The 15,891-nt window shown below is 46.2% G+C and overlaps 2 protein-coding genes across 2 annotated transcripts; one reads left to right on the forward strand and one right to left on the reverse strand.

The window, feature by feature from the left end:
- Positions 1-22: 22 nt before the first annotated feature.
- nsun4 (NOP2/Sun RNA methyltransferase 4) lies at positions 23-5,142 on the forward strand. The gene is made up of 8 exons (XM_079751706.1): positions 23-133; positions 515-737; positions 1,026-1,182; positions 1,421-1,575; positions 1,886-2,046; positions 2,437-2,561; positions 2,802-2,931; positions 3,385-5,142. The coding sequence occupies exons 1-8, from the start codon at positions 35-37 to the stop codon at positions 3,526-3,528; spliced, it is 1,194 nt and encodes a 397-aa protein (XP_079607832.1). The 5' UTR covers positions 23-34; the 3' UTR covers positions 3,529-5,142.
- Positions 5,143-11,029: 5,887 nt separating this feature from the next.
- On the reverse strand, positions 11,030-14,306 carry dmbx1a (diencephalon/mesencephalon homeobox 1a; the record flags this gene model as incomplete). The annotated part of the gene is made up of 4 exons (XM_079750555.1): positions 11,030-11,517; positions 11,965-12,412; positions 12,877-13,055; positions 14,153-14,306. The coding sequence occupies 4 exons, from the start codon at positions 14,304-14,306 to the stop codon at positions 11,030-11,032; spliced, it is 1,269 nt and encodes a 422-aa protein (XP_079606681.1).
- Positions 14,307-15,891: the final 1,585 nt, after the last annotated feature.

A 15,891-nucleotide genomic window follows, 5' to 3' on the forward strand; every position in this document is an offset into this window, starting at 1 on the left:
TGGTTCCGTACTCTTATAGCGGTCGGACTTCAACATGTCGGCGCCGGCGTTCATAAACACAGCATTTCTACTCCGGAAAATTCGGGATTTGCGATCCCTGACACCGAGACGAACACGAGTGAAAACGAAATGGGTATGCTCTTTGTTGTATTTCTTTTCCAAAAATATAATAAATCGACATCAGCTATCTTACAACAATGTTTGATCCTCAGAATCAAAGCAAACTCCACAAGGACATATTGTGTTCATATATTATAGACTGTACAATAGGTTCAGGACTGGTGTATTTACCTTTACCTTATTGGGTAAGCCTCGTGTAAGAATAAACATGAGTCTCCTGTCCAATTCAAGTTTTGTCCAGGGAATGGAATAGGTCTTTACAAACCATATCCTCCATCATATAATCACTATATCACATCATGTTATGGACAATCTCATTGATAGACTGTTAAAATAACTGCTAACTGGACATCTTTTGTGAACAACTCGGAACTGTCACTATCCCTCTCAACAGGCCACCTCCCTGCCCAGGTACCCCGCCACCAACATGGCCCTGCAGTACTTCGACGCCACCTACAGCCTCCAGCTGGGTCGGCTGTGGCCCTCGGTGCGCTGCAGCATGCTCTCTGAGAGGAAGTACGGAGCTCTGCTCAACAACTTCTCCGACCACCAAGCCGTCGCGTCTGACCTTCAGGAACAGGGCTGCTGGGACTTTGTTAGCCCCGCACAACTGGAGGGTAAGGCAGTGCATTCTTTATTTAATTCATATTTCATTAAAATTGCATTACTCTATAAACTGTACATGTATCTTTTTTTAATAATAATAACTGAATGTCAACATTATAGGTTGTGCTCTATAATTCTAATGCAACTGTCCTTCTCATTGATGGCACTTGTCACAAGGACTACGAAATCCCTCCTCTTTTAGAATACTATGACTTTGCTATATGGCTAATACTATGAGATTGCTGCGAAGACTATTTTTCATATGAAATGATGACTTTTCACATGGTGTCTTTTCAAAGCTCCCTTGACACCCATCGGACCTGAGATAGGAGGAGGACCCGAAGAGAGGTCTGAACTCAAGAGGTCTCATGGTGGCAATCAAGACCTCAGTCTCAGCTCCAACATCAGGTGTTTTGTTTTCCCAAGAGCTGACATCACAAGATTCAAATCGGCCAGGTGACTGTTTCAACTGATAACATTTGTTTATCAATCCTAGTTCAGTCTTAAGTTGTCCGCTTCACCTGTGATGTTAACGTGATTGTACCCTTACCTTTTATAATCAAAATAGATTTTAATGGCAATTAATTGTTCGTTTCCCCTTTTCATTCACATACATATATTTCTGGTAAGTATGTAAGATGGGAACTTTTAATTTGAAGTGAATCTAAGCTATGAATCCTTCGGTACGGCTCAGACCAGATCAGACCAGGCTGCTGGGATACTACCTGATGGACGCGGCCTCCATCCTGCCCTGCCTGGCGCTGGACGTCCAGGAGGGCCACAGCGTGCTGGACCTCTGCGCCGCCCCTGGAGGGAAGACCCTGGCCCTGCTCCAGACGGAGGCCATAAGTATGTAATCTAGGACTCATTCATTGCTTGATTTGGGCTTCATCTGGGGCAGGATAGTCTAGTCTGGTTGAGGGGTGTTGAGTACTTAACAAATAGGAATGGGTTTGATCCCCAATGTCTGCAGTCTACCGAGAGCGCGTGGCCGAACCCCCTAAACTGCTCCTCAATAACATGCATCTGAATTCACTGTTAATCAATAAAATAAGCTGAAAAATAGGCTAATAATTAAAATAATTTCACCTACCCTGTGTCTGTTTTGTGGGTTGGGTGTGGCTGCGTGCGTGTTTATGTGTGTGTTATTTTCCCAAAGGGTTCCTCAGCGTCAACGACTCCTCCGTGGCCCGGACGTCCCGTCTGAAGAACGTCCTGCACAGCTTTGTTCCCAAGCACCTCCTGTCCACCGACCGGCTGCGGGTCACATCCTTCGATGGCACACAGTGGTCGGAGTTTGAAAGGAACACTTACGATCGGGTAAGCAATCAGGGTCAGGGGATCGAATAAGGGTCAGTGGATTGGTTTCCATGGTTGTTAATTAGGCGGCGGCACATTGGTGGCTCAGCTGGTAGAGTGCGCACCATTGAGGCCAGTCCTTACTGCAGCGACCAGGGTTTGATTCCTGCCCATGGTCCTTTGCTGCATGTCTTCCCCTCTCTCTCCTAGACCTTCCTGTCTATCTCAATCTACAATAAAAAAGATAAAACCTTCACAAATCAAAAAAAAAAAAAAAATATATATATATATATATATATTATGCTCTAATGGTTATCTACCTCAAGCTCAGCTTTGACACCATGATTTATTTCCTGGCGGTTAGTGAAGTATTATCTATGTTGTTGTTGCATCCTCTGCCTCCTCCTCAAGGTGCTGGTGGATGTGCCCTGTACCACGGACAGACATTCAGCCACAGAGGAGGACAACAACATCTTCAGCAAGATCAGGACAGGCGAGAGGAAGAGGCTTCCCCAGCTGCAGACGGACCTTCTGCTGTGAGGAGACTAACCCCAACCACTGCAACACATCAGGCTGGGGGCGGGATCTGGGGAACAAGCACTGCTTTGAGCCTATTGGAATAGTTTGGCTATATATTATTATTTTTATCTAATTTGACTTGCAGTGAATTAAAATGCATGTTTGTAAAGGAGCCGGTAGAGGCCAGGAATGCTTCCATGCATATGAACAATGTAATAAATAACTTGAATCTGTGATGGGGGTGTTCTCTCTCCCAGGGCTGGCATCAAAGCAGCCCGTCCAGGTGGGGAGGTGGTGTACTCCACCTGCACCCTCTCCCAGCTCCAGAACCAGTACGTTGTCCAGCAGGCCCTCCACCTGGCCCGCCAGGAGGGCATCCACCTTCAGGTGGGTGTGACGCATGCACGCACGCACGCACACACACACTGACATACAACATGAGACACACACACACACACACACACACACACACACACACACACACACACACACAGCATGAGACACACACACACACACACACACATATTGACATACAAGATGAGACAGACACACACACGCACGCACGCACGCACATTGACAATGTGTTAACAAAAATTCTATTTATTGATTACTGCGAGTTAACAAAAAAGGAGGAACTGCCAATGGTCTAATCTGCTGTGTTTAAAGGGTACTTTGGGACGGAACCATATCAACTAACCTGAAAAACCCAAAATATTTGCTCATACTTTATAAGCATCCCATTGTATTTGCAATAGTGGTGAAATTATAAAATCCAACCATGTATGCAGTGCAAATTCCTTATAAACTCTATAATCTAAGTGTTATTTGTTTTTCTGCCAGGTGGTCTCTCTGCAGCCCCTGGTGAGCACGCTCGGTGGAACCTTCCATTTCGCCCCGGACCTCCTGCTGGGGGAGATGGTCATCCCCCACCTCACCGCAAACTTTGGACCCCTCTACATGTGCAGGCTGAGGAGGCTGTGCTGAGGCCCACGAGGGTAACAGTGCACCTTCAACGACACGTGTGAGGACCACGCCCATTGGCTCTTTGACCGTTGCTGTGGCCCAAGTGAAGGCCTAACCCCCCTCACCTCAAAGGCTCTTGCTGTTATGTTGCAGACGGACTGTTGGTCAGCCATTGTTTAATGCAAAGGCCACATTTAGATGAAATACTGGAATGGGTTGAGATGGGGTACATCTACACATCTGCACATCTACAACATCCAAACTCCATTTAGGACCGTCCTGATCAATATTGTAATAATGGAGACCTGTAGGTCAGCAAAAACAACTATTTAACCAAATATCCAGTATTATCCCTTATTAAAGACGAACATGAGGCACGTTTACGTCCTGTTTTGAATTTAATTATAAAAATGAATGATCCTTTATGTCCACTAGAGGTCGCCAATGGCACACAGGTGAAAGTAATATCGCTTTCGGCAGTTGATTGGTAAAGAAGAAAACCTCATATGCTGACAACTTTTTGCTCCTTTTTAAAAAATATCTACATGTTATTCACCAGGTTTGATAACTTTCCCCCACAATATGCTCTACGCTGCAATATGGCCTGTAATGAAAAAGGAGGTAATGATACTGGTAATAGCATTTTCTCTGCCTTCCCGTTGTTGAAGCTTCTAGGCCTTTTCATTATCATAGTGGAATATCTTATCACCGTCGCTTAAAGGTGAAATGAATTCTGCTCTTCATAACAAAAATGGGAGCAGAGAGAGAGACGGAATGAGAGAGAGAGCAGTGGTACCTCTTGTGTTCACCTCCCCTCATCGATGACCCCCTTTATGTTGGGCTGGCCAGGCAATGTAGCGTGAAAGAGGTGTGTGTGTGTGTGTGTGTGTGTGTGTGTGTGTGTGTGTGTGTGTGTGTGTGTGTGTGTGTGTGTGTGTGTGTGTGTGTGCGCCTAACGAGTCGGGGGCCCCACCCAAGTGTCATCGGTGTCCCACTGTCATTAAGCGGCTCTGTAGAGCCAGAGCTGGGGCCCCGGGAGCGCTGGGGCCCCTGGCTGGCTGGTTCCCAGATGAACATTAAAGAGCCGGGGAGGAGAGGAGCGAAAATGGGGGGCGGTCACACTTCGTGTTGAACCCCCCACGCTCCGTCCTTTTTATTCCACAGATGACTGCAGATGATTTTCTGTGCGATTGTGAGTGATTACTGTATTACCGCCGTAAAAGGAGGATGTAACGGCGACTGCGGAGGGAATTAATGACTCATAAAAACTCTATATTTTCTCTGTGTATTGAGTTCTTCCGTCTCGCGGGTCCCAAATGCCTATGCGCGCATCTTGTGATTACCTAAACCTTTTGTAAATATGTGTTTCCTATGGGCGCGCCCATAAATTTACATGTTTTAACAGTCGGGATGGCGGACTATTAGGGCTGAGTTATTCTCCACGCAGCCTCTCCAAACACTGTGTCTGGCTGGCTGCTTTATTATTGAATTAGCCAATGATGCGCTGTGTGTTTGTATCTCTCGGTGTCTGGGAGATATATGCTGTGTATTAAAAGATGATGAGTTTAACACCAAATAAGTATCTTGTGCGGCCCAATGTACTTTTTCAATAAAGCAGGTTTTCTGTTTACTAAATCATTGGGACTTGTGATTTTTTTTACTTATTTTTCTCTAGTTGCTAAAACATAAATATCCATATATTTACACTCTAATTGTTGTGTTATACATATCGAGTGATCACTGAAACTAATTACACATTACACTATTTTACAGTTCAAATTGCTTTAAGATCGAATACAGTTGAGGTGATATCGCGGGCGTTTGTAAGTGTTGGTTGTGCGGGCTGTGAGGATGAAGGCATCAGAGGAGGGTGGGGGTGGAGAAGATGCCCCGCTAGGGGGGGGGCTGCAGGGGATGACACGGCACACCTCTGGTCGGCCGTGCAAGGGAGGATCCCACCCCTGGGGGGTCTTTGTCCCGATACTATGCTGGGAACACTGGGCCACAGCACTGGGATGCCTCCTGGTCACTGAGTTCACAGACAACCTGCCAAGCTGCTATACAGCTGGACATGAAGTAAACTTTTTGTATTAAATAGGGTTTTTTTCCATAAAGAACTTGTCCTCCTCTGGTTGCAGGGCAGGATCTCTAAGGAGCAGTTATCTTGTCAGGCATCCTCCAAGCTGCACATGGGAACCAGGAACGTGGGTGAAGTCCATAAGCACGTGTAGACACAGGAAATCATATAGTGAAGGACCCGAATTTACAAACTGCTGGAAAGCCACTAATTCTTCTGATTATCAACTCATCCAGAATCCTGATGAGTAAAAAATATCTCTCCTATACATAAATCATTGGTAACCCTGACTGTAGCTCTTATCAGAGCTTTCTCAAGGGAACCAGTCCTCTGTTCTTAGGATTGGTAAATAATGTCTGTGTTGTAGTATCGACAGTATGAGTTCTCTGAATGAACAATGCATTTCTTCCAAATGAAATCAGGTCCATCTCAAAGCCCTTTGAAGGCGGTGAATTGATGAAAGCGTGTCGGGGGGGTGGAGCAGGGCTCAGGGAGGGATGCAGCGGTGGACGGCTGCAGCTGGATTACGGGGGGGGGGGGGGGGGGGGGCGTTCCTCCTGGATAAGAAGATTACCCCAAGGAGGGTCCGGACGCCACTGGGGAGTGTTTTAAGAATAAAGGAGGGGAGGAGAATGGACGGTGGAGTGGAACTAACAGGAGAGCAGCCCCGGGGATCAGCACACTTCAGCCACCTGTTGTCTCCCACATCACCTCTCCTTTCTCTGCCTCCTCTCTTCTTCTGCTTTTTAACTCTTTTTTTTTACTCTTCGACCCATTTCTCCATAACCTCTGCATTGTCCCAGCTTCAAGAAATAAATGCTGTTTAAATTTAAGGGATTTTGAAAAGTTTGGGACTAAACCACAGCAAACCACAGGAGTGGGTGAAAAGCGGTTAAGACGGTTTGTTAGGTTTGGATGGGGCCAGACTGTTTTCTCCTCACAATAGTACTTAGTATGACTATCCCCTCAACCACAGGAAAAACCTTTATGTCTACTTAGTGGCTGTGAGAGTTTGTACTTTACTGTGACCCCCCCTCTGCGTTCCTAGTGGTGGTTTCCAGGCACACTTTGATGTGTATCCGGGCAATGTGGTATGGGGGGGGGGGGGGGGGGGGTGGATTGTCCTGGGCCTGACAGCTCCTAGAATATGCAGCAAAACGTCCCTGGCAGCAGGCTAAAAGAATGCTGGAAACAGGATTAGGATCATATTCTGGCAGAGCCTGTCACCTCTTCAATGGGCCCAGGTCTCCAGCACTGGCCCTGGTACTCCCGCCAGGGTTAAAACCTTAGTGAAGCGTGGAGCTGGGGAAGAAGCCCTGCATTGATTGAACGGTACACTGTGATTTCTGTATGGGGCTTGCTTTAGACCAGAGGATCATGCGTGCACAACGGTGCCAGCGCGCATGCATGTGCAAGTATTGGGCTGTTGTTCAGAAGTTGCACTAAGAGAACCCTAGTGACTATGAATAACTCTGTATTTGCTTGATGCACCTTTTTCTTCGTAAACATTTATTTAAAAAAAAATCGTATGGGGCCATAGTTTCATAAGACGCAGTAAAAAATAAATGCAAGGGTATCCACATATCAACATTTTGGATCTTTAGCACCCCAATACACCGGTATGTACACACACACACACACACACACACATACACACACACACACACACACACAAATACGTCACCACAACCATGCCCTTAAGGGGAAATAGATGATGACACGAGTCTGCAGACAGATAAGTGGCATTAAAGGGGAGTGTTAAATGTGTAACCCTGAGTGTATGAGATGGGAACATTTGGATTCAGCATCTAGGGCCCAACGTACCTGACCTCCGGTGTTACAATCTAAGGCGCCCTGTTCAGCCCCGGGACACGGTGTATGAGTGAGTGAGATAAAGGGTGAGAGAGGGAGGGAGGGAGGGAGGGAGAGAGAGGCAGACCGACAGCAGTGGCCAGTGAAAATGCTAAAAGAGTGTTAGTGTGGAAACACGTACGTGCTTGTGTATCAAACATGTCTCAGCTGGGAGCGGGGAAGGGAAAAATAATGAATAAAATAAACTGGAAAAAGAGAGAGAGAGAGTGTTCAGAGCGGGAGAAAAACAAGCATTGTGCTGGGCTGCTGAGTCCCCGGGGAGGGAGTGGTGCCATGTACCTATATAGATGGTTACCCCGGATAACAAGGACACCCGGCGCTGCTGCATATCCACAGCAGCATCCAATCAGCACAGCTACAAGGATGCCCTTGGCGGAGGACACACACACACACACACACACACACACACACACACACACACACACTCAGGCTCCCACGCAGGCATGGAGTGTAATAAAACACAACAAGGTTAGGGTGAAGTGTTACACGTGCCTTAACACTGCTAATCTCGCCAGATCATTATCCCCCTCCACCTGCTGCACAGGAAGTGCTCATCAATAACAGTGTTGGGGTGGGGGGGAGGAGGGGTCGCCTCCACCGTTGCCACTGCACCTCAGGAGCATCGCTTATTTACATACACAGAAGAGGCGGTGTTTTCAAGGCCAGTCCAATTAGGGAGAGAGAGAGAGAGAGAGAGAGAGAGAGAGAGAGAGAGAGAGAGAGAGCTGAAGACCCCCAGCTGGTTGTGTGGATATGGACATAGCCGGCTGGAATGTTTAAACATTCACGTGAAGTTCTGTTCTTGGAAGAGCAAGGGCATGTGTATGTTAAGACACAGGAGATGAAGGAACAACTATAACGTGTGTGTGTGCGTGTGTGTGTTAGTGTGTGTGTGTGTGTGGGTGGGGGGGGGGGGGGGGGGGGTGTGCGTGTGTGTGTGTGTGTGTTTGTGTTTGAGCAACCACAGCCCTGTGGGTCTGTGTGTTTCAGTGTGTGTTCTGGGTAGGGGTCTGCGCTTGACAAACCATGCTATTTGAGATGTAATGGAGTCCTAATCAGGGCCCGGGGCCGTTGTTCTTCAGGATAATGGCCGCTTATTCACTGGGGATGGCTTACTCTCTGCTCCCTTTTATTTTTTCTGATTACTTTAAGGCTTCTGGATCCTTCTCACTTGCTCTCACTCTGAACCTGCCCACATTTTGTTAACCTTACTCTTAATTTGTTTATTTAATTTGTTTATTTAAAGGATCCCCTAATGCCTCGGCTCTCTTTTTAATAAAAGCCTGTCAAACAAAATAACAGAATGCATAATTCTGGGGAGTCTAAACAGTCTATACTTTGGAATGTTTTTATTCCATTGTCTTATTCAATTTTATTTAATGATTTCAATTTCATTTGGGTTTAGCCTCCATTGGTAATATGCATACACATTTCGGGGTCATATAATTAAAGAATAAATAGTCCTAGCCTACATATTTGAAAATAGTCTAGTAATAGGCTTATGTGTTTTAATGTTTTTAATTTTTATTATTAAAATTATGATACATTCCTATCCCCTTTCACTTGACGCCCGTTGACTGAAAACCAAACCGATTTCTTCTGGCAACCGTTTTTTTTTTATTTTTGACAATTTTACAGTAACAGTTCAAGTTCTACATCGTAAACGCGGAGAGAAACAACGCTGCGGTTGGTGTTGACCGACTCTTCCTTCAGCATTATAAATCTACCTAAACAACACTGGGCCAAGCTGTTGGCAGAGACACACAGAGGGACAGCATAATAATTACATACGACAAAACAACAGAACTCAAGACAGCAGTTACACACAAGTCTCGGCTCAATTAAGCATCGGGCCAATTAGAAACTTCTCAATCGCTCGCGCTTCGTTCGTCGCCTGGAGCGCAACGTTCCAAGCGAAAACGTAAACATTCCAAATCGTAGTTTGCGTCATTCATAGGAGATCGGTTCCTCAACCAATGTTGCCAGATGGGACGGGAAATCTGGCCCAATCTGGCAACACTGTCCTTAACAGCGATTGACGCTGATGCTTTTGGAAATGGCAGGCCACTTAAACCCATCGGCTATCGGGCCTCTCAAATACATTCATACACTCAGTGACAGTTACAGGGAGCTTCCGTCAATGCTACAACATAATAGGAAATGTATATCTGCATTATAGGGAGTAAACATTAATAGACTATTTTTTCTTATTTTCTTATTATCATTATTTATTTATTTTACATATAGTATTAAAATAATGTACATATTTTCATATTGAAACAAATGCTTTTAAATCAAGTGTTCAAATGGAAAACAACGGAGGCTTTTGTGTAATACTGGTAACAAAGTGCTAACAGGCCACCAGAGACAAAGTATTTCTACAACAATAATTCATGTTAATAAGAATCGTCCTTGAGTAGATCCAACATGACTACTGAAAAAAAAGAAATTAGAAAATAAACAACCTCATTTTATGTTTCCCATAACTTTATGGCAATTATTATTGAACTATTATTTCAGACCCCCCAGTTAATATTTAAAAGCTCATTGTGAATTATTTAAATGTTCTGGTCTCATGAAGATATCTTTTTAGTGGTATGCTGTTTCTCTTAAATGCTATGTGTGTATAATTGCGTCTGCCCGGGTCTTCACGGCCCAGGGCAAATGTAATTAAAAGCTCTGTGCATTTACTCACTGAAATCATTTTCCCATTATCAAGCCAGCCCCCGCACAAACCCGTTACATTACTGGCCGTTAAACTGGTAAATGAGTTACTTTTAATTATGCAATCTGAGGGAACACAGCTTTACGTTATTTATATGTATGTGCAGTTATGTAGTACATGCTCTGTTTAATATTACATCACTTAATTGAATGTGAATACCCCCGCCTGACAGAAGTGGTCTCCTCCATGCACGTGATCCAAGTGATTATTCGTTGATGAAGGGGTGTAAGCCCTTCAAAAAGTGCCTCGACATTGTTTGACATTTTCTTCTTGTAAACATTATTTGCAGAGTGCATCCGTTGGCAGCTTTGTACATGGTCATCAGTCTTTTCTCTTTTGCTTGTTAAATACAATTACATGTGACAGTCTGTCCGCAACACCAGCATTATCTATAACGTGTGTGGATTCAGTAATGGTCTCTTGAGGATAAAAGCTATTGTTTTATCATATTCTTTGTGTTTGCATTGCATGATGGGAAGATGTGGCATTGGCTTGTCAAAAATTGAGCAAAGAAACTTGAGATGAGGAACATATATAATTCACATTTGGGACGGTCACCAAAAGAGCGTTGTTCTGTTGCCCCAGTGGAGGTCGTACTAGACGTCCCTCGATGACCTTTGCCCCCGTCCTCTTCACAACAGGGGGACAGTGGTGTGCGTCCCACAGCCTGAGAGCAGGGACAGACACAGTAGATATGGTGGTGCGTTGAGGGTAAGGGGGTCGGGGGGGGGGGGGGGGGGATGGGCTCTGACCTAATCATCCCATCCCCCTCCATTAGCCGCGGCCTCCTCTCCCCAGGAGTCCCAGGGTCCGTCCTAGGGGGAGGGGGGGGGGGGGGGGGGGGGTCTTCAGGTGGACATGGTGTCCAGCCCGAGCGAGGCGGCGTGCTGCTTGGCCCTTAACCGCAGGTTCTCGATGCTGGTGGTCTTGCTGTTGTGGCTGCTCAGCCCCCCTGCGGCAGCGGCGGCGGCGGCGGCGGCGGAGGCCTGCAGCAGTGGGGCGCTCCACACCTGCTGGGCGGCGTGGTGCGACAGGGACTGGTAGTAGGCTGACTGGCAGGGCAGCGTGCCCAGGGGCGCGGGCGCGGGCATGTTGACGTTCATGCCCAGGTAGGGCAGCCCGTGCGGTGGGGAGGAGGGGTGGCCGGTCATGTCGAAGGCCGGGTAGTGCACCATGCTGCTGGTTGCTGCCATGTGCTGGCGGAACTGCTCCTGCAGGCGGAAGAGGCTGAGGGGGGAGGAGGAGTAGGAGTGTCCCGGGGGGAGGGGCCCAGCCCCGGACATACTGCCCCCGCTGCTGGAGCCGGGGGTCACCGACCGGGACACCAGGGGGGAGTCTGGGGGAGCAGAGGGCCAGGGGTTAGACGCTGCAGGTCAACAGTGAGGCCCTTATGGTACAGGCTGCTACATGTTTGCAACGGATGTGTGGTTAAATGGCTTTAAATGAAATAATGAACAACCTGACACCAAGGGATTTGAGTAATGGGTCACATTTAAAACATTTAAATTAAAAAGGGTATGAGAATAGAAGTGAGGTTTCTTGCAAACTTTTTTTCCACGTCACCTTATTTGAAATCCCTACATTCAAAATGAACACCTGCCACCAACCAATGGCCGACGATCTGCCATGGACCATCTAGCTCTAGCAGGTAAATGAGCCACTTCTGAAAGGAGTGGCTCACACTATGTGTGTTGTTTGCTGTTAACATGGCCGACACTAATCAGTCGTAGCTGTATGGAGAATGTACCCGAAGCGTGCGGCCCTAAAGCCCCCCGCCACTCACCAGGTTTGGGGCTGAGTCGTTTGCATCCCGGGGACAGGTGTCCGGGCGTCATGGCCGCCTCGCTCCTCATCTCGTCCTGCAGAAGTTTTCCCCCCTCCTCCTCCTCCTTGTCCGAGCCGTTGTCCTCCGACTCGCACCCGGAATGTTCCGGCGACGTGACATTGAGCTCCATCTCCACTGGGGGTGCGGTCCGGCCGGCAGCCCGCTCCAGCTCCAGGGAGGAGGAGGAGGAGGAGGAAGAGGAGGAGGAGGCGGGGGCCATCTGGGTGTCGGGCAAGCCGCCTCCGGTGGAGGTGCTGATGGTGCTGGTGGAGGAGGTGGTGGAGGAGGCGGCGGGCTCCTCCTTGTCTCCCTCCTCCCCGGACGCGTCCTTCTGCTTCTGCAGCTGCTCCTTCTGCAGGTTGCGCTGCTTCTTACGGAACTTGGCGCGGCGGTTCTTGAACCACACCTGATGGAGCGACAGACAGAGCTCTGAGAGGACAGACCGCTAGCGGAGCAACAGACAGAGCTCTGAGTGGACAGACCGCTAGCGGAGCAACAGACAGAGCTCTGAGAGGACAGACAGCTAGCGGAGCGACAGACAGAGCTCTGATAGGACAGACCGATAGCGGAGCGACAGACATGAGCTCTGAGAGGACAGACCACTAGCGGCGCAACAGACAGAGCTCTGAGACGACAGACCGCTAGCGGAGCAACAGACAGAGCTCTGGGAGGACAGACCACTAGAGAAGTGACAGACAGAGCTCTATCATTTTTTTGGGCATCTTTTTACGTTTTTATATTAACATTTACAACAAATAACCCTACACACACACACACACACACACACACACACACACACACACACACACACACACACACACTGTACAAAAAGTGTAGAATAAATAATTCATAAATAAATCAACAACTGACCTGCACGCGGGCCTCGGGGAGGTTCGTGCACATTGCCAGACGCTCGCGCATCACCACGTCGGGGTAGTGGGTCTTCTGGAAGGTCTTCTCGAGCGCCTCAAGCTGCTGGGCGGTGAAGGCCGTGCGGCTGCGGCGCTGTTTCCGGTGCTGGGACCCGTAGCGCGCCTCCAGGATGATGTCTTGAAATGTGCAGCCGTTTGAAGGGAAAATACACGGCAAGTTTAATTAATATGATATAATTATAGAATTTGGTCTCTTGATAAAACACGTGAATTCTTGCTTACGCTATAGTCCAGTGGCAGTGGGTCAATAGAGGGCGCTAGGGCGCCGCCCCTCCGTGAATTATTCAATTGAATATATCTGCCAACTATTAATAAACTATTATCAATACGAAATAAATCATCAAAAATACATAGCGTTTATCCTCGTTTAATTGTGTGATATACTTGTCACTGCCAGCAACCATTAAAATGCGTCTAAACGTCAATGATTTGGGCTAGACTAGTTATTGGTCATTCGAAATAAAGCCCTCCTCCAAGTCAGGGGCGCCGGCCACGTTGAAGTCAATGTAAGCTCGCTAACTTTTTGCTGTCTATCAAGCAGAGACAGCTTTTCATTGGCGCAAGAAAATTCGCCCCAGGCGCCCCAGTGTGCATTCGCGCACCACAACTACTTGTAGAGAAGAGATAGGTCGCTAACTAGCAGAGAGTTGCAAGCACTTTCCACCCCTTTCAGTGGAGGAATTGGACTCCCCAAGCAATGTCATACTTAAAAGGAGCAAGTAAATTACATATTAATTTAGTCTTTCGTCCTGTAGCATATAAACAAAATTAAGCAACTGTCCCATATTTCTAACTGCATTTGAAGTAGACATTGAGACTCACAAAAATTGGACGCTATAGGACAGTCATCATGATTTGTCTCAATATCAGAATAACAACAATTGGTCAAATAGCAATGGCTAATGGAATGGCCATGAAGTAGGTCTGTATATGCAGTGTAAGCTTGTCCAGGCCCTGCAAGTCAGGATGTAGGCTATGAATCGGAATGAATAGTAGGTAAATAGGTACTGGCCATCCCCAAAATGCACCAGAATACAGGAAATCAAATCTATTAAATTCAATTTTTTTATTGGGGGGGGGCGGGGGGGTGGACCCCAGACCCCCTGTCTATTACTGTGCCCCACCAACATTTTTGATCACCAGCCGCCACTGCTATAGTCTATATATGTCCTATATACTAACTAAAATTGCTATTGCACAGTGCACTCAATTACCAGCGAGTCTCTCCGCGAGGGTGAGCGCGTGCACGGAGGGCCGGTAGTCGGGCGCGTGCTGGGCCTGTTGCGCGGCCTGCTGGTGCAGGTTGTACATGGCGCTCAGGGAGTTCATCGCGTGCAGGGAGTATCCGTTCACCCCGTAGTGCTGCATGGCGGCGACTGGCTGTGAAGAGACAACAGTAAATGGATTACATTTAGGGTTCCTGTGTTACGATATTTTAAGGGCACCTTGCCATTCCATCACCTTTACAAAATGAATTGTTTTATTTATTCATATATGATAGCCTGAAGGCTGACTAATAGGCTATGAACACAGAAGTGTATGACTGCTATGAGCCGGGAGTCATTGTTACATGATGTGCTGCTGCTATACGTTTAGAGCGGCTCGGCGGGGGGCCATCGCTTAGGGGCCAATAAATTATAATATGTGGATTCAGACAAAACGTTATCCATTAATATCCAATTATCGCTCTATTCATTCCATTAATTATACAAAAGACTTTTAATTGGGGTAATTATTACTCGTTCAGATAATGAACCGTGACAAATGCCTTATTCATGATATTATTTACTCACTTTCTGAGATGAAGGAGACGCCAAATCCCCTTTGAAATATTTAGGATAGTGATATAAGGCGATCAGATAGAAGACTTAGTCTCTTTTAAATAGAATTGTTGATTTATTTTATTTGCCAAAGATGGGTCAAATCAGCAATATATTGCTGCATTTCTAAAATTCCTAAAAACAGGGTTCGTCCATTTTACATTTATTTGTTCTAAAATTCATTAAATCTGCTTCTTTTTTTATGGTGGCTAACAGAATGGGGGATTTCATAGGTCAATTTGTAATTATTATTATTACAACGAGAAAATCGGGGAAATTTGACGCAAATATTTGTCATTAGATGCACTGATCCGAAGGCCTTTATTAAAAGTATAGCTCAAATGTAAGACGTTGATATGTTTAAAATGGTAGGTCTACACAAAGCATCACGGTGTTTACCATTATAAACAATGTTGTCCAGAGATTTACATGTGAACATTCCGAATCATGCTTCTTAAATATTGAAACGAACAATATTTATTTGAACAGATTTTACAGAAACTATTTTACTTTCATTACATTCAAATAACCAACACAATGATCTAAAGCCAGTGTACTCTAAGGCCGCTTTTGATAGTGTATTAATAATGTATAAATAGGCATGATAATAATTATTATATAATAACATCTCATGATAATAATAATAATAATTATAATAATAATAATTATAATAATAATAACAATAATAGGAATAGCGTTACAATTGCAATTAGTCCGAAACATAACAACAAATGAGTTTTGCGAAACAGATATTATAGTACTAGATTTCATTTGACTCTAATAATTAACATTTGTATCAATTCAACAGCTCCTTTTACAGCGCGTGTTCACTTAACCCTGCATACTTCCTATTGAGCTCGCGCTGTCCACGACCAGACCAATGTGTGTTTTTTTTGTGTGTGTGTGAGTGTGTGTGTGTGTGTGTGTGTGTGTGTGCGTGCGTGTGTTCGTGTGTGTGTGTGTGCGTGCATGCGTGCGTACGTGCGTGCGTGTGTGTGTGTGTGTGTGTGTGTGTGTGTGTGTGTGTGTGTGTGTGTGTGTGTGTGTGTGTGTGTGTTTGTGTGTGTGTGAATGACGCCTGCAGTGCCCATTTCCAACCTATTAAGTTTCCGCGGCGGCTGATGAATGTGATC

Source organism: Pollachius pollachius, assembly GCF_949987615.1.
Source record: "Pollachius pollachius genome assembly, chromosome: 14".
Taxonomy (NCBI): Eukaryota; Metazoa; Chordata; class Actinopteri; order Gadiformes; family Gadidae; genus Pollachius; species Pollachius pollachius.